Source organism: Protopterus annectens, chromosome 13.part0 (genome assembly GCF_019279795.1).
Source record: "Protopterus annectens isolate FY-2018-M chromosome 13.part0, PAN1.0, whole genome shotgun sequence".
Taxonomy (NCBI): domain Eukaryota; kingdom Metazoa; phylum Chordata; order Ceratodontiformes; family Protopteridae; genus Protopterus; species Protopterus annectens.
Genome location: NC_056747.1, coordinates 694,754,128 through 694,772,647, shown reverse-complemented (window position 1 = coordinate 694,772,647; position 18,520 = coordinate 694,754,128). Strand labels below are relative to the sequence as shown.

The following is an 18,520-nucleotide window of genomic DNA, read 5'->3' as shown; positions in this document are numbered from 1 at the left end:
TTGAGATGTTTCACAAGGCCCTGTCTTTTTCCTCCATTAAAATCCACGCCTCAGCTATTTCAGCTCATTATAACACAGAACCTCCCCTCTTCTCTCATTCACTGCTCTAGCAGTACCTCAGAGGGGCCAAAATTTTGAGACCACCCAGGAGAGCTCCAACCCCAGCCTGGGACCTTAAGTTTGTATTGGAAAAACTCACTCTCCCTCCTTTTGAGCCATTTGCTACTGCAGACTTAAAATTTCTTTCTTGGAAAACAGCTTTCCTTTTAGCAATCACTTCAGCTAGAAGGGTATCTGAATTACAGGCCCTTATGGTAGTGGAGCCTTTCATCATCTTTCATGCGGACAGGGTATCACTCAGGACCAGTCCATCCTTCATGCCCAAGGTGGTATCCAGTGTGGCTCTAAATCAGTCCATTCATTTGCCAACCTTCTTTCCCAATCCACAGAACAAAGGGGAACGGATTCTGCATTCCTTGGATGTGCACAGACAACTTAGATTCTACTTAGACAGGACCAAACATCAAAGAAAATCTGAACAATTGCTGGTAGCATTTGCTGCAGGGGCAGAGGGGAAGACTGTTTCAAAACAAACCATTTCTAAATGGATAAGCCATTGCATTCATTTCTGCTACAAGCACCATGGAAAACCTATCCCCCAGGGGATCAGACCTCACTCCACCAGGGCTGCATCTACTTCTACAGCCTTTCTCAGAGGCGTTCCTACCAGGGGAATCCTAGAAGCTGATACCTGGAGTTCTGTACATACTTTCATCAGGCTTTACCATTTGCTAATTTTCTCTAAATCCAGAACTGGCTTTGCCACTGCAATCTTGCAGGACCCTTATAGCTGCTCCTAATGCTGTCTAAACTCCTCCTCCCAACCATGGTTTTGGGAATCTACCCAAATGTAATGACTGCAACAGTAAAACACGAAGAACACAGTACAGTTGTGTACACTTAACATAAATGTAGATTTTCGAGTGTATTCACTGTTGCAGTCCTGGTTAACCTCCCTCCTTCCCCCTAACATCTTTTGGCTATACCTCTACTTTCCTTTTCTATGCTTAAAAGCCTTTTTGGTGTATTTGCTTTTTTGTTGGAGGTACACCTTTATGTTTTTTTATGTTTAATTGCGCCCCATTAGGGGGGCACCTAACATCTGGGGCAAGAAAAACTGATGTAATGGCGTCAGCTGCATGTTTTATACCCCTGACGACCTGACATCATGGAAGAATGGACAGCAACCGACGCAGGACCCAAGACTTTGTTAATCAGGCCTACTGAGGGCAACCTGCAAGCAGATTACCCAAATGTAATGACTGCAACAGTGAATAACACTCTAACATCTACATTTATGGTAAGTGTACACAACTGTACTTTCTTATGGTGAGTCAATCCAGCCTCATTTTCCACAAGGACACAGTTTCTTTGAGAACAGATCACTCATTACTTCTAAAGTAGTTTCAGAGTTTTCCTTGAGCTAGTCCTATTCTTTTCAGTACCTAAAAACAAAGGAGAAAGAATCCTAGTACTCTGTTCAGAATAACATAACTGTTGTACTTTTAAGAAGCATTTCCAAGACCTGAACGTGCATATATAAATAGCAGGCACGTGCTATTTTTTCTGCCATTTTGTGAGTACAGCCAGAGTGTGAACATCTTTGCATGAGACAACTAGTTTGTATATATGTTTGTTTGTATATCATAAAGCTGCTTAAACAGAACCCACAGTGTTCATCTACTTCATCCTGACTATACAAGTGGCACTGTGTATGTCCTTGGGCTGCTCAGTTACTACGTGGACTGAACTAAATCCTTAAGGAAGGCCAAGCAGCTATGTGACGCCTATGAATGTAAGAAAAAAGGAGAACCAGGGTTAAAGTAGAGCCTTTTTAGATGATTGTCTCATGCTATCTCTTTTTGCTATTCTCACCATAACAAGCCCCTTCCAGGCAGGGTTAGGGCTCATTATACCAGGCTTTGGCTTCTTCTGTAGCTTTCTGGAAAGGATTGGACTGTAGAAATATTCTAGAGACAACAACTTAGTCCTTTGTACATACTTTCAGAGAACATTACAAACTGGAATACTTTTTCAAGTTCATAACAAGGTTTGGTAGGACCATTTTCAGGGGCTCCTGAATTCTTGAATCCTTTACTCCTCCCTGTATCTTCCTAAGCTATGGCAATGTACCCCAGTAGTTTAGGATACTGCAACACTGGTATAATGTTGAACATGGTACAGTTATCCAAGTAAACTTGCCATAACAATAAATGTTCTCATATATTAATGGTACAGTACCCATCCCCTCCCTTCTGCTATCACCCTTGTTTTGTTTTTGATAGATTGCCAGTGTGTGCATGTATATACCTTTATGTATATGGTTACATATGTTTTGCTGCTGCTTTTTTCTTTCCGAGCTACAGCCTCCCTTCTTGAGGCAAGAAAGCTCTCAAGCTTTTTATACCCTGCCTTCCTTTTTACGTGGCTCTGATCAAGCCCAGGCAGGCAGGGCATGTGGTTGTGCCCTGAAGCTTTGTCTCACTGTTGAATACATTTTTTTCCCTTAGCGTGTTCTGCATCCATAAATATTTTAATATTCCATGAAAAAATATTCTGAAGACTGCTGGATATAGCAACTTGAGTTTCAGTCCTACTTGTCTACATCCACTGGTAGCTGGGTACTCTTCCTTGTCTTCTGCCTGGTTTACAATGAATAATCATTTTCTGTAAACACTCTGGTGTTCTTAATTTTTAATATTCTCCTTGTCTTATACATTTTCAGGAACAGCCCTTTCTATTGGAATGATTGCGTCTTTAGTAAAATAGATCTCAATTGCTTTTTTGTGGCCAAATTTGGAGCATACACACAGTATACCCTCTCAGTTAAGACATCCTACCCTATACCCTGCAAATCGGTCCATTTGCTTATCTGTACTTTCATAAAAATAGGGCCGTCTTTTCATTCCATTTTTGATATAGCAGAAAATGTCAAGTTTTCCCTGCATACTTTGTGTACTAAGTCTACTGTTTTTTTTTTTTTTTTTTTTTTTTTAAACAGTTGTTAAGAAGCCTCGTGTTTGGCAAGTCTTTCCTTTATTTCAGCCTCTGATTCCTACAGCTTTATCAGATAATCTGAACTTCTGTGTAACATTTCTAGGACAGTGTATTCCTTCAGTTTCAGTGTTATAGCAGCAAATCCTATTTAAACACCTCACCGTGCATCTATTAGGTATCCAGTCATTTGTGGTTTTAGGTCCTATAGCTATGTGCGAAGTTCAGTAGTTTTATTGCAGATACTGCATGCACTTAGACAGGCTAGTCTTCAGTCTTCATTTTGGTTTTAATATGTTACCAGGTAGACTATTCATTTTCAGGTTTTCAGTTTTGTTTTCATTGCAGTTGTTTTTGTCCAGATTTGAGGTTTCTGCAGCTTATGTAGTATCTTGTTTGGAGACCAATAACACAAAGCGTAGTATCCTGCAAGTCAACTAAAAAGAAAAAAAGGGGACTTGTTGGATACTATTCGAGCCATTCTTTGGTTTTGAATTGCTCTGTTCATCTAGGCTGCATGGTCACATGCTTTTTTTGGTTTGTAGTTTGTGTTTTGCGTGGCAGTTGTCCAGTGGGGATCCTATACTATGGATGCTGTTTTTCATGAATTGGATTTAACACCTGTTTTAACATGCAGTTCCAGTGCTGGTTTGAACAGTGCCAATGATTCACCTGGAGAGCTCACTCAAGCTTCTTGCTTACAGAACGAACTGGCTCCCCATTTAAGCATCATGTTCAATAATAGCCTTGCATCAGGCTTTGTGCCCACTGAATGGTGCACAGCAACAGTTATCCCACTCCACAAAGGGGGAGCCACCACTGATCCCGGGAACTATCGACCTATTAGCCTGACGAGCCTGGTCTGCAAGGCCATGGAACATATCATCATGGAACTCATAAACAAAGACGTTGGTAACCTCCAAACTCTGGATCCCACCCAGTTTGGGTTTGTGAAAGGCAGATCATGCCTCCTGAACCTGATCGACTTCTTTGAGGCAGTCACCAAAGCAGTAGATGAGGGTAAGTTTGTTCACACAGCCTATCTTAACCTTACCAAGGCTTTCGACACCATCCCCCATTCTGGAATTATAGCTAAACTCACTAAACTAGGTATAAATCCCTACGTCACAAGATGAGTTGCCAGCTGGCTCACTGACAGAACCCACACTGTAAAAGTTGCAGACTCCAAATCTGACCTCAAAGAGTGACAAGTGGAGTACCACAGGATTCCGTCCTGGTACCTCTCCTGTTTGGTATCTACTTCTCTGAAGTACAGACTAACACAGAAGGCTTCTGCCTAATGAAGTTTGCAGATGACTGCAAACTAGGAGCCATAGTCAAGTCCCCAAATGATGTGGACATCCTACAGAAGGGCCTCGCTGAGACAGATGCCTGGTGTCAGAGCCATGGCCTCAAGCTCAGTGCCAAAATGTGCAGTGTCATCCCCTTTGGTAAAAACTCTGTACCCATGAACTACCACATAGGCAGCAATCTACTTAACACCAAACGTGTGATAAGAGACCTTGGGATCCAGGTGGACAGTAGTCTCTCCTTTGATAGTTACATCGCCACAGTAGTCAGGAAGTCCTTCTACGTGGCACACCTCATCATAAAAGAGTTCTCATCCAGGAAAAAAGAGGTCATTGTTCCCCTCTACTCGATACTCATTAGACCCATTATAGACTACAACGCCCCTTTTGGAATGTACCTCTCAAGACATCTGCAGCAGCTGGAAAGGCCACAGAAGTACCTCACAAAGAGGATTACTAGCCTCAAACAAATGACCTACACTGACCGCCTCAAAAAACTCCAGCTTTACTCCGTAGCATATCGCCTACTCTGAGATTATCTCTGCCTGACATATAAAGCTATGTCAAACCCAGAGCTGTTGGACATGCTACACCTAAAGAAATCCCAATCCCTCTGAGCTACACGCTCTGGGGACCTAAACTTTGTCACCACAATAAACAGGACATGCTGGAGGGATAGATTCCTGTCCCAGAGACTTCCCATACTCTGGAACAGGCTACCCATCTATGTCAAGCAAAGTTCTTCATTAGCACTCTTCAAGAAAAATCTTGATGAGTGGATGGGAAATAGGAAATACACCCTGGGGAACACTTCTGTGTCTCTGCTTGACAGTGGTACAGGAAAATAACTTTATTGGGTGGCGTAAGCCAGGGAACCTTGTTGACTAGGCTTATGTAGGCCCTTGGGCCGATAGCCTAGTACCTACATATGAACCTTTGAACAGCAATGTAACCAAACCACAAACCAATTGCAAAACAGCACTTCTACTAATGTGGCTTCTTCACATACAGGGTCTACACATGCAGCTTTAAGAGCTGAACCACATACTTAAATTCAGACATCTACTTCTAGCCTTCTTTCTAATAATTCATCTTCAGCTGCATGCATGCTGGCTAAAGGTATTCCACCAACGGATTTCCTAAGAACTGGGATTAGAAAACGTGTCAATTTATCTACTTGGCTAAACTTGAATTTATTTTTCCGAAGCACAAGCTAGACTTTCATGGAGGTGAAGTTAATTTGGATTCTACCATTAAACTGCTTGAGAAAAGACAAGTGTTTTTTTTAAAAAACCAAATGCGAACTTCAGAACTCGTACACGAACACACTACCACTGTAAAAAACAAAGGGTCTCAAAGTCAAATAATCTTTACGCGTTTCGTCCACCTTTATTTCCTGTGAACTTCTTCAGAAAATGAATACTCATATTACAAAAGGTTTAAATAGTCCCAATACATCCTCTCATGATCCACAAAAGCCAATCAGATGTATCTGACTTTCCATGTATACTTAAAGACATATATACAAATATCAAAAGTTAATAACAACTTATTTCATTTTAAAATTCTTAAAACATTTTATAAAAATCATATATGTATATATAATGATGTGTGTGTATATAATGAAATTGAAAAATAAATTGATACCAATTGTCAAAATGTATATAAACATAATATATATAAAGACATAGGTCCCTTAACAGGGTCTTTGTGCTTGTAAAAAGCACTTGATGTTAACTGCTTCGTTCAACCCAGGATATTTGTCTGCATTTAACAAAATCTGCCATATAGCTTCCTTACATTCCAGTTTTACTTTATAATTACCACAAAATCCAACATCTTTAACCTTTTCTAGTACTGAAAAAGTGAATTTCTTGAAATCCACACAAACACTTGCGTGCTTTGCTAGGGCATTTGTCGAATCCTTATTTTTAATGGCTAACAAGTGCTCATAAATACGTTTGTTTAATATTCTGATAGTTTTGCCAATGTAGAAATGTTCACAAGAATTACATAGGGCAACATACATCACATTTTTAGTCTTACAAGTGTAGTGCCCCCTGATAAAAAATTATTTTCTCAAGTGTTTGAAAAAAAACTGAACTAGTACCAGAAATGTGTCTACATTGTTTACAATTTTGGCAAGGAAAAGTACCATCAGTTAATCTATCAGTAACACTAGATGGTCCTTTTTCCAAAATCATTTTTAAATTCTTCGTTTTTTTGTATGTAAATAAGGGTACCTTTCCTATTATTGAACTCAAACCCTTGTTCCCCAAAATGACTTTCCAATTCTCAGTGATAATTTTTCTAATAAAGGCCATTTCATCAGTGATGGGAATAGGGAAAGCTAACCTAAAAATAGGATCGGCTTTATCAATGTTAGAAATCATATCACCGTTAATGGACTTGTACAGTATTGGAATAGCTTTATTACCTCTTAAGGACAAAACTTCTGGTAATATACTGTTAAGCCATAAATCTTTGTAACCCCTATCAACAAAAAAACTTTTTAACTTGTTTGCCTCGTTCAAAAATAATGTCTTCACAAGTAGTGAGCCAACTCAACCTGATAAACTGCCCCTTCACAACCCCACACTTCATAAAGGTAGGGTGCAAACTGTCAAAATGTAGGTATTGGTTTGTAAAACTTGACTTTCTATAAATGCTACTTTCAAATTGACTAGTTTCAACATTGTAGCTCAAATGTAAATCTAGAAAGTCTAAGGTCTTACCAAAACAACCCACTGTAAATTTAATCAGTGGAATGATTTAAATATTCAGCAAAGTTGTTGAAAGAACTGTGGTCACCTTTCCATAGAATAAATAAATCATCAATGTAACGTCTATAGAAAAGAAGATGTCTAGACAGTGGATGTGTCTCCAAAAAAAGTAACTCCCACATAGCCATCACTAAGTTGGCAAAACTCGGTGCCACTCGTGAACCCATCGCTATACCTGTGGTTTGCTTGTACTGTATACCTTCAAATTTAAAGAAATTGTTATCAAGAACTACCTCCATCAAACAAACAACTGTGTTGACCTTATCGTTACTCAAGTCTGTGTGTACTGACAAATATTCTCTTAATAAATCAACCCCTTTGATTTGATCAATACAAGTGTACAGAGATACAACATCTAATGATGCAAAATAAAAAGAAACTCCTTGAATTGGAACTGTATTTAAAAGTTCCAAAAGATGCCACGAATCTCTTAAATAAAATTTCGTCTTCTGTACTATGGGGTTTAAAATATTATCTAACCATATAGAAATTGTCTCGGTTTTAGAAAAACCTGCAGAGACTATAGGTCTGAATGGTAATTTGTCAGTCATTTTATGTAATTTTGGTATACCGAACAGACAAGCTAGTTTGGGGTATTCAGTGAACAAGAAATCGTATTCTGAATATGTGATGTTACCTTGACTCAATAAGTCAAATAATACATCAACCTTTAGAAAACTTTTTTCAATATCTTTGCTAGTTACTACTTTATAACTAACATCCTCTTCTAATAAGGCTCTTATAGCTTCAACATAATCTGTGACTTTCATAATGACTAAAGTGCCACCTTTGTCACTTTTCATGACTCTAAGGTGTCTATTTTTAGTCAAAAACTCAAGAGCCTCAACTTCAGAACTAGACAAATTCGAAATTGTGTCGTGATTAATTCCCATTTTCCTGAATTCTTCCTCACAAATCCTACCAAACACATTTAAGGTAGAGTTGAGTAAGGGATTGAATGTACTTTTCTTATTACATCCACCATCTACTACTACTTTATCAACCATGCCATCAAAAATAAATTTCAAGTTTAATTTTCTCAAATACAACCTGAAATCTATTATTAACTTAGTAATGTTAATATGATTAGACGGAATGAAAGAAAGTCCTTTTCTTAACAAGGAAAGAACTTCAGCAGGCAAAATCTCTTCTGTTAAATTACAGACTTTGATGTCATAACTTAGTTCCTCCTCTTGTTTTTCCCTTTTGCCTTGCTTCTGGTCTGTACCTTGCCTGACCATCTCAGCGTTTTCTTGTTTCCATTTTTGTCCACTAAAAAAGGACTAGCTTTACTGTTGGTGGAAACAACCTGTGAATAAGAAGTGTTAGCTGAAACATTAGAAACACACCTAGTGTTACCATTAACAACACAAAAATCTGCGTCAGTTCGAATGGAATCAATCACTGATCCATTAGTATCATTGTCATTATTAACCTGACTATCAGTCTCTTGTGTCGGCGTTTCAAATGTACTTGAATTAACAACAGAAGACACACCATTGTTCTTACCCTTTATATTTTATGTTTTTTTAAACCAATGTTTGCATGCCAAGAAAGTACCCAAAGGCACCCGACTTTTTAAATCCCAAATGACATGAGTTTGGACTCTGATATTGATCATGAATTTATAGCCGTGTTCGGTAGACATGGCTTTGAACTCATAAATGTCATCACCGAATATAAAAGTCCAACATTAATAAGCATTTAGAAGAGACTTGGAATTTAAATAAGAAAATGTCAAGTGATTTATTATGTGGTTATTATAAGACTAAATGTGATATTTTTTTAAATAGATAAGCAATGTAAATTTGTTAATCTTTTTCATCTCTTACCAATTTATTTTATGTTAACAACAGTGCATACCCATTGTTATTTAAGAAACTGAAACATAACACACACTATTGCACTACTAATAATGTTGGTAGTATGGTCTTTACCTAATCATGTACTGGATGGCAGGAATGACCCAGAATATACTACTTCACAATAATGGGCTCAGAAACCCTGTCGTAATGAACATTCCTATAATTTTTTGACCCTTTAGAGTTTTCCCCATTTCTCTGCAGATCAGAAAGAATTGGGAACAGATCCAAAAAACTATCAGGGCCCTCAGTCTTATCTCAACCATTTTCCTGAACAGATAGTGTTGCCAAGGGAGAGGGAGATGAAGGAAGAAACAAAAGACGGGAAGTAAGAGAGGGAACAGACAGTTGTATCAAATTGACAGGAAGATATCCGGTCATCTTACAATAGCTAACTTTTAACCTTTAATGGTTTTAACATCTTTAATTATAGCCATGTAGACATTAACAAATATTTTTTTCTGTTTTTTTAAAAAAGGGTTCTCCTTCAGCCCACATATCAAGATTGACATTCCTGATCTCATGGTTTAATTGCATTTATTTACCAGAAAATTAAATTTAGCCATGCTACACCACTGTGGTATTAAGAAGTCCACATCTGATGCAATGAGATTTAAAAATAAAAGTTTATTCAATCCTCGGCTCAATACCACCATTGCTTTTTTTGAAAAATGTTGTAAATTTTTTTTTACAACCATGAAAAATTCTGACAGCCCAAATTTTAAAATTTTTCTTTTATAGTGAACATAGTTTATTACACACTGTGAGTCATGATCATTCCATCAGAGTCATAAGACCTGATAAAGGGGTGATATGGTTATAGCTGGCAAGCTTGACTATGTATGTAAAATTTTTGATATGCTTCAAGACTACCCCCAAGAAACAATAATTCTCGGTGACTTAAATATCGACTGGAATACTATCAATACTAACAATTCCACCTCTCACATTAACCTAAATGGTTTCATTCAAACCATTACCTCTACAACTAGGCTTAATATATCAAGTATGAAACAAACTATTTTAGATTGGATTCTTATAAACAATAAAAACATCACCTACAAAGTCGGGACTATGCCTGACGACCTCAGTGATCATTGCTTAACTTACATTATAAGGGAGAAGACAGACTATCTCCATCTCCCTAATATAAGAAAAATACGGTCCACTAAACACTTTAAAATCGACCTATTTCAAAATGAACTCAGAGCTTGCAACTGGAACCCCTTAAAAACTCTTCCACTTAATGAAGCAGTATCATTCTTTAATTCTACTTTCCTTTCTATTCTGGATATACATGCTCCTGAGCGTACTATTAGAATGAAATCTAAAACAGCCCCTTGGCTCTCAAATGAAACTAAAAAACTAATCCTCTCCAAAAATAAGGCTTGGAACAAATGGAGGTCCCATAGAATTAACTCTGACTTGCTTCACTTTCGCCATCTTAGAAATCTTACCAAAAGGCTATACTCTCCGACAAAAGAAAATTCTACTATGAACTACAAGAAACAAACTTAAATAAACCCAAACAGTTTTGGTCCTCAATCAATAAACTCCTTTCACCAGGAACAGCTAAAACTCCCTCCCCACTAAATGCTGACCCAGACACCCCTCTCCAAACTGCAAACACTTTTAATTCATTCTTTACTGAAACTATTCAAACTCTAGCTAGACAACTAAACAATAATAACTTCTATCCTCCAAATAATCCAGTAAACTCTTCTTACAATTTCACTCTACAACCTATTCCTACCTCTTTCATCTATAAACTTATTCACAAACTAAAACCTTGTACCCCGTCTGCTGACAAACTCCCTTCCCTTTTTCTTCAAAAGGCAGCCAAAGAAATAGCTTACCCAATCACTATACTCATAAACAGGACCATCAAAGAAGGAACCATCCCTGACATCTGGAAAATCTCTCATATTATCCCACTACACAAAGGTGGTGACTCTATTGACTATTCCAACTTTAGACCTATTGCTCTTCTTTCCCTTTAGCAAAAATTATGGAGAAATGTATTCATCAACAACTTCTACAATACCTCTCTCTTCACAATATTATAGCTAACTGTCAGCATGGCTTTAGACCTCACCATAGCACCACCACTGCCCTCCTTTCCTTTGTAGATACCATTAACAACAATCGCAACAATAATCTTCTCTCTTCTGCCCTATTTATTGACCTCTCCAAAGCTTTTGACATGGTCAACCACTCTTCTTTAATAAGTATTCTTGAATCACTCTCATTTGATAGCCTTGCCATCAAATGGTTTACATCATACCTCAGTAACAGACAACAAGCCATTCTTTGGGAAAACCACATCTCCTCCTTACTGCCCATTACTATTGGAGTCCCTCAGGGCTCCATTCTTGGTCCTCTCCTCTTCTCCTTCTATATAAATGATCTCCACTCTGTAATTCCTCAAGCTACCTGCATTCAATACGCTGATGATTCCACCATCATTTGCTCAGCATCCTCCTCTCCAGATCTCAGATCATTAACTCAAACTATGTTCAACACAGTAGAAACATGGTTCTCTAGACGGTACCTTCTTCTCAACGCTAAAAAAACCAAACTTCTCCTCTTTACCCCCACCACTCGCACCCCTCCACTAAACTTCACCATCTCTTCAAACAACAACACTGTTATCTCTCCTGATACTACAACTAAACTGTTAGGAATAACCATTGATAACAATCTCTCATTTGACCAACATATAAACAATACTATCAAATCAGTTAACAGAAAAATAGGGTCTTTATACCGTATTAAACCATTTCTTACCCCTTCTTCAAGAGCTACTATTGCTCACACCCATCTTATATCTACTCTCTTTTATGCCTCTCCTATCTTCACCAACCTCAAGAAAACTAACCTTAACAAACTAGCAACCTGCTACAATAACATTGCCCGCTTCGCCACTAGTAAACCTTTTAGAACCCATCACTGCCTTAATCTGAAACACTTAGGCTGGCTGGAACTACAAAACTATCTCACTATCTCACAACTCACAATTGCCCACAAACTACTGTACCAACCTAATAACACTCCTATTCTATCACAACTTATACTCCCTTATAACAATCTCACCTCTCTTCGTTCGTCCTGTAAACTTATGACCAAACCCATAAAGGCCCATAACGTAGCTGGTGACTCCCTTTTCACAAACACTGTTGGTAGGGCATGGAATTTGCTGCCTAAAGACTTAACTTCAATCTCATCTCTACCTCTCTTCAAAAAACAAATCAAACTGTACTTCCATAACCACTGGCTTTGTTCCTGTACTACTCCAGGGTAACTTCCCTCACCCCATCCACTCTGTACCTTTAACCCTTCTGTTTGCTTAATATTTAGCTGCTACCCTACTTCTTCACCCCTGCTGTCCTACTTTTCTCTCTCACCTCCTCTTAACTGTCTCTCTCAATCCTGACTCCTGTCCCATCACTATTATTTATCTCACTCTTTCCTTCTACTTCTCTACCCCTCCAAGCTTTAACCTTTATTCTCTATTGCAATTGCTATATTGTACATCCTTTTATGTACTAGGTAAAATTATTGTGAATCTGATCTAACTTATGTATGATCTCTAACTGTTTGAGTTCCAGAATATATGTTGATTTTATTAACAAGCTGATGTTTATTTCTATTTTATTGTAAGTTTTTATCAACAAGTCTGTTCTTTTATGTTTTGTGTGGAGCTTTTCTCCCCGGGCCTCTACTGAAAATGGACATATATCCAGCTAGACTAGCCCGGTCAACAAATGTAAAATAAAAAATAAAAAAATAAAAAATAAAATAAAAAATAAAAAATAAAAAATAAATAAAAAATAAAAGACGCAGATAAATATTTACCTGTTTCAAAGAAGTAGATACACATTGTATACAAAAAGATTAACCTATTTTTAGTGGGTTTTTTATCCCAGGGTTGCATTTTCCTTGATTACTATAATTTTCTGGTTAATAAACACCATTCTATTCCAGCAGTCTTTGTTATCCAAAAAGTCCATAAGGGTGTATTGAACCTTCCATATAGACTAATTGTAGCAGTGCAGGATTCAAAGACTTTTTTCTTGTAGTGTTGATAGACTTGAAATATTCTTTTCTTAGTTATGGACACATTCTTAAAGACTCATGGGATTTTTAAGTCGACTTGCTGAACAAAAAGAAAAAAAACCGTGAATACTTCTTTCTAACAATAGATGTGGTAAACTTGATTACTTGTGTCACCCTGCCAGCCCAGCTGTCTGGAATTTTGTAAATAATTCTATGTCATTTGTGAATATTGATATGATTTATACAGAACTGTATGTTTTGTATTGAGCTAGAATGTAACCACAGCATACCCTGCTGGAACATAGAAGATTAACTTGCAAAACTTAAGAATAGTTGAGGATAAGTTACTTTATAGCTGGACCATAAACAAAAGATGTTATCTCTCAGTTTCAGTTCAGTAGCAGACACAGTATCTAGAGCTAAAAGTTTTTTGTATTGTCTTGGAGAGAAGTAATTACTAGGTTTCAAATGTAAAAGCATTTTATTGTTTTACGACTTCCAAGATCTGCAAAGATCTGAGCGATACTTATTTCTCACACAGCGATGTTAAATTCTGTTAAGTTTCTGTTTAGCCTGGGAACTGAAGTCCGGTGACAGAGTGATGTCATCTAAGCTGGCCCAGCAGTGATGTTTGATATTAATTTGGAAACTCTTTTAGACAGAGACTGTGCATTTTGTTTTTTGTCTTGGACCTTGCAAGAACATCCACTCATCAGCATCTGCACTTGTCTGTCTGTAAGTAAGATTTAGAGCATAGTATCTCTTTTAGATATAGATAGGAATATAGTAAAGAATAGTTTAGATGTTTTCTGTATTTATTGGAGACTGTCCTGCAGTGTTTTAAAATATTTCCTGTGATTTTGAACTCTGAAGTTACTGTGTTGATTGAGTGTTGTCTCGTTCTTTTATTATTTATTATTGAATATATTTATACATATATTTGTGGCTGATATTTGTGAGGTATAGTTAAGCTCTTAGCGTACTTGCATATGTATTTGGTGACACTGTGCAGGCCACTCCAGTAGCCTTGCTCTTGGTCAGACTACCATTTGGTTTAATAGTAACATTACACAGTAGGATTGAACACCCTTTGTTAAGGGCCTTATAGTAGCTGATAAGGGTGGCCGGTGATAGCTGGAACTATGGTTTAGTCTAGGCAGAAGGGGGCATAGCTAATAAACCTGTGCCAGCCTTTCCCAAATGTGTGTGTGTATCTATCAAATCTTAAAGTGTGTGTGAGTCGGCTATTGGGCAGGGACACGAAGCACTGGTTGGACAGAGAGGGTGCTGGAGGTCTAAGCTTAGCTACTCGGCTGAGATCTCAACCATGTAGCTGTGCCAGGGGAGTCTTATTGGGGATCTGTAGAGAGAGAGAGAGAGAAACCAGCCCCCAGAATGACTGTTAGATCTGTGTGCTGTTATGGGAAATTGCATTCTTTACTCTGTATGCTTGTCATCCTCCCAGTGTGTACATCCCCTAGCTATTGCCAGTGGTGAGGACTGAGGCTCCTTGATTTCTGGGCCAGTGCAGGGGCATCACAACTTGTATTGCACATGACATGGATTTTGGAGTTATTGCATTTAGAAAACAATATTATTAGGATTTTGATGGAATTGATGAAAATTATTTTATACAACAATTTCATTTTTTTTTTTGGAGGGCGAGTACTACAGGCAAGTGAAAACTGTAACCATGGGTGTAGCATGTGTCCCCATTTATACAAACTTGGTTATGCTCAGGAGAAAAAGTTTGTGTTGCAGTCCATCTGTAGGCAACATTTGTGATATTTATGACACCTTGATAACATATTCATCCTTTCTATAGTATCTGAGGCCAATATCCCACATTTTACAGAACATAGTAACAAGAGTACCCCCTTTCTTAGATTTAAATATGCATTTACGAAAGATAGGATAAATTATTTAGATGTCACCATTTATAAGAATTAAGTTAGTTTAGAATCCCCTATCTACAGAAGACTTACGCACTCCAACACTTATTTACATTTCAGTAGTTGTCAGCCATCCTATTTAAAATGGAATATTTAAAAATGGACATCATTAAGGGACAACTGGTAAGCTTGGATAGAATGTGTTTTATTATAGAGACCAGTAAGTTGATATGTTCTTGGAAAGCGGTTATACCTCTGACTTAATTTAAAAAAAAAAACACACAATTTGGAAGTTATTGCAGAATGGAGTGAAATATGTTCCATTATTAAATTCTTGTTGAAATCAAATACTGTTGTCTAACACTCCCAACTGCTGATATGGTTAGGAAAAAAAACAACTAAAATACAGATTTTGTCAGGTCTTTTGTGCTGAAATGTATTGCTGACTCTAAAGGCATCAAGATGATAGTGAGGAACAACTGGAATATCTTTAAAACAGATGATCAAATATACAATATGTTGGGTAATGAGCCCAGTTTTGTTCACAAAATAGGGAGAAATTTAAAAGGTATTTTTGAATCACAGTATGTCAACACAGGAATAGAGAAGCACCACAAAATGTGGTTGTTGTCAACAGTGTCCGTATATTTTAGAAGAATACATCACTCTTAACTATTCTGCTTCAAGGGTGTACTTTATTAAAGGAAATTGTCTGTTTTCAGGAGTAATTTATTTGGCTTGCTGTTCTACCTGTACTTCATTTTGTGTGGGTAAGACTGAAAGACCCTTCCAGAAAAGAATCTATGAACTTTGCTATGATATCCAACATAGAAATACTAACAATGCACTTTTTAAGCATACTTTACAATGAACAGAGTTTAAAAAGGTTAGATTTGGTATAATCAGAGTGGTAACTCGGGATGTACGGTGGGGGCATTGGGAAAATCACATAAAATACAGAGAACTGTTGTGGCAGTTTAAACTTAATGCCCCAACAATGTTGGGTCTTAATGATCATATTTCAGTAAGCCCAGTTTTTATAGTTGAGAACAGCAAAACTGTAACTCAGGCATCATATTTTTGCTGTATAATTTATTTAACATAAGGTAACTTATGCACATGTAAACAGTTGTTTACTATTCTTATGTTTATTCATTATTTTTTCCACCTTATTCCACTATTGCAAATTTTTAGAATCTTTGAAATATTTTAAAGACTATATTTATGCATGTTCTTTCATGTATTTAGTATTCAAAGTTTTTAATCAGCTGGGGCACTGGCTGTTTAAATTTTTATCAGTATTTATCATGTGATTTGTTGGCCTTTATAAGTCATGTGATTTGCTTTGTTTCATGGTTCTGATGAAGCCCTAACATCTAAAATTTATGTGCTTTACAATTTTTTCAGCACATTTTACTTTGTCTTGAACATTTATGGGGAGAAAAAAATTCCTAGTCTGTCTAGTACATCAACTTTCAGCAACTGACAACTTGGCTAGTATCACTTTCAACCCTTTAACCAACATACCATTTCAAATTTAAGTCTATAAACAACCAGGTTAAAAATGTAATGCATGGAGGTATTTGTATTTAACAACTGCGACTGGGCTTCCTTGTAAAAGAAAATTTTACACTGAACAGTTTTTTATAAACTGAACAATACTGATAGCACATCCCAAGAATCATCCAGATTTTGCTTGCAAATGTTTGTTTTTCTTTTTCTCATCAATTTTAGGGCGCAGCTTTCTTTGACAATCTACTTCAGAAATTGCAGGTGACGTTTCAGTTCAAACTTGAGGATTATATGGACGGCATGGCCATTCGAAGTAAACCTCTGAGCAAAATGGTATGGCACTCTTATTTGTTTCTTAATTTCTTAACTTTGTCAGCCCACTGAGGGGGAGATGAATAGGACTTTGTCATTTTGTAGCAAGAGTCATTTTGGTCAGTAAAAACAAAACTGATCAATTTGCTTGCATTTGCTTGATGATAGGATGGGAAATAAGTCCTGCATTTAACATTTTACCTCCCCTTCCATCCATGTCTTCCCCTTCACACTTTCCCCTTGCATAAGATTACATGTACCAGCTGTGTAAAAGCCATGTGCACAAATGAACAGATTTTGTGGGTATGCAACCCTTTCCCACCCTTAGTTTTTAAGGTCACTTGTACATTTAAATTTCAGTCTGTCCTGTAGTAATACTTGTCATGGTTTAGAATAACTGAAACACGGTTTTGTACATGTAAATAAAATGTAGAGTTTGCATTTATCAGTATTAATCTTTCCTAAATATGTGCAGCCCTTGGTGGTGTTTTCTGTAATTACACAAACTTGAAATGAAAACAATATTAGGGAATATGTGTAAATTGTTCTGAACATTTCCATAGCCTGTGTTTTAAGAATTTAAGTGGGATATAGTGTGGAAACATTCCATTGTGTGGTTGGTAGAGAACACATTCCTTTTGTATTTGTATTATTTTGCCTCAGTACACATCACTCCCAGGAGAACACAAGACAATCTTAATGTGGCTTTTTTTGATAATGGATTATGCTGAGGTCCCTATTCAGCAGCTTTCTTAAGGCCAATAGATTTTGCTGTCTTCACAAGAAGTAAGATGGTCCTTAAGCATTATGCAATTTATTCACTGCTTTTGCAGTTTGTGATGTCTTTTGTTATTTTAATTTTGTTTATTAATAGATTAGGATAACGGGCATACGCTAATAACTTGTCTTGAGTCATTAAAGGTTCTAACTGTATTATCCTTTTTTCCTTTGAGCACGCTGGTCTGTTTATGTTCTAGCTACTATTGTATTTGTATAATCTAGAGCCCTGTTACTCCTTTCTATCTGAATTCTCACTTTGGCTGGATAAGACCTTCATCATACTTTTAATAGCTCCATCTAAAATATGAAACTTAGAAGGCTATACTATTAATTCACTAGTCTTTGTCAGAAGATAACTAGTCAAGTTAATCTCTTTCCATTTCTAGAGTCACAGCAAAATTCATTTATTGTTTAATGTCCTTAATAATATACTAATCTCCTTTCTGAGGTCTATTTAAAGACCTGCATTGCTGAAGTTGTGGTCTGTTTTCACAAACTTCATGGTGAAAACCATGTTGCATGCTAGTTGCCTTTTTATGGCCCATTTGTAATTGTACCTTAAGTTAATATTTTCAAAACTGGACAAAGTATTTAAAGTTTGATTTTTGGCAGTAGCTTGTATCTAGTGGCAGTTTGTGAGTCTTAGTTTTTCATAACAGTGCTTTTGCTTGGTATCTCAATGTCCCTATTAAACATATTTTCTCCTTTTTGCTCTGTACTGGCACTTAAATAGTTTTATATAGCTCTACGTAGGTTTAATTTTCCATGCAGTTTTTCCAACATTTTGTGTGATACACATGCATCACTTTTTGTTTTTATGTTGGAAATGAAGGCAAAGAAAGAGTTATCAAAATCTAAGAAGGATTTGTGTGCTGTCTAAAATATGTGTGGCTTAAGGTTAGTATAATGCATGTTGTTAATTAGCAGTGCTAATTTTTGAGGAGACTTCCCCCTCACCA

General features: G+C 37.0%; 1 protein-coding gene across 2 annotated transcripts in view; it reads left to right on the top strand.

The window, feature by feature from the left end:
• SMG6 (SMG6 nonsense mediated mRNA decay factor) overlaps positions 1-18,520 on the top strand; it is a 3,859,488-nt gene that overhangs the window by 210,583 nt on the left and 3,630,385 nt on the right. For both annotated transcript variants that reach the window (XM_044054377.1, XM_044054376.1), the window contains exon 4: positions 16,692-16,802. In XM_044054377.1, coding sequence (XP_043910312.1) covers positions 16,692-16,802 — 111 coding nt within the window. The remainder of the gene's footprint in view (positions 1-16,691; positions 16,803-18,520) is intronic.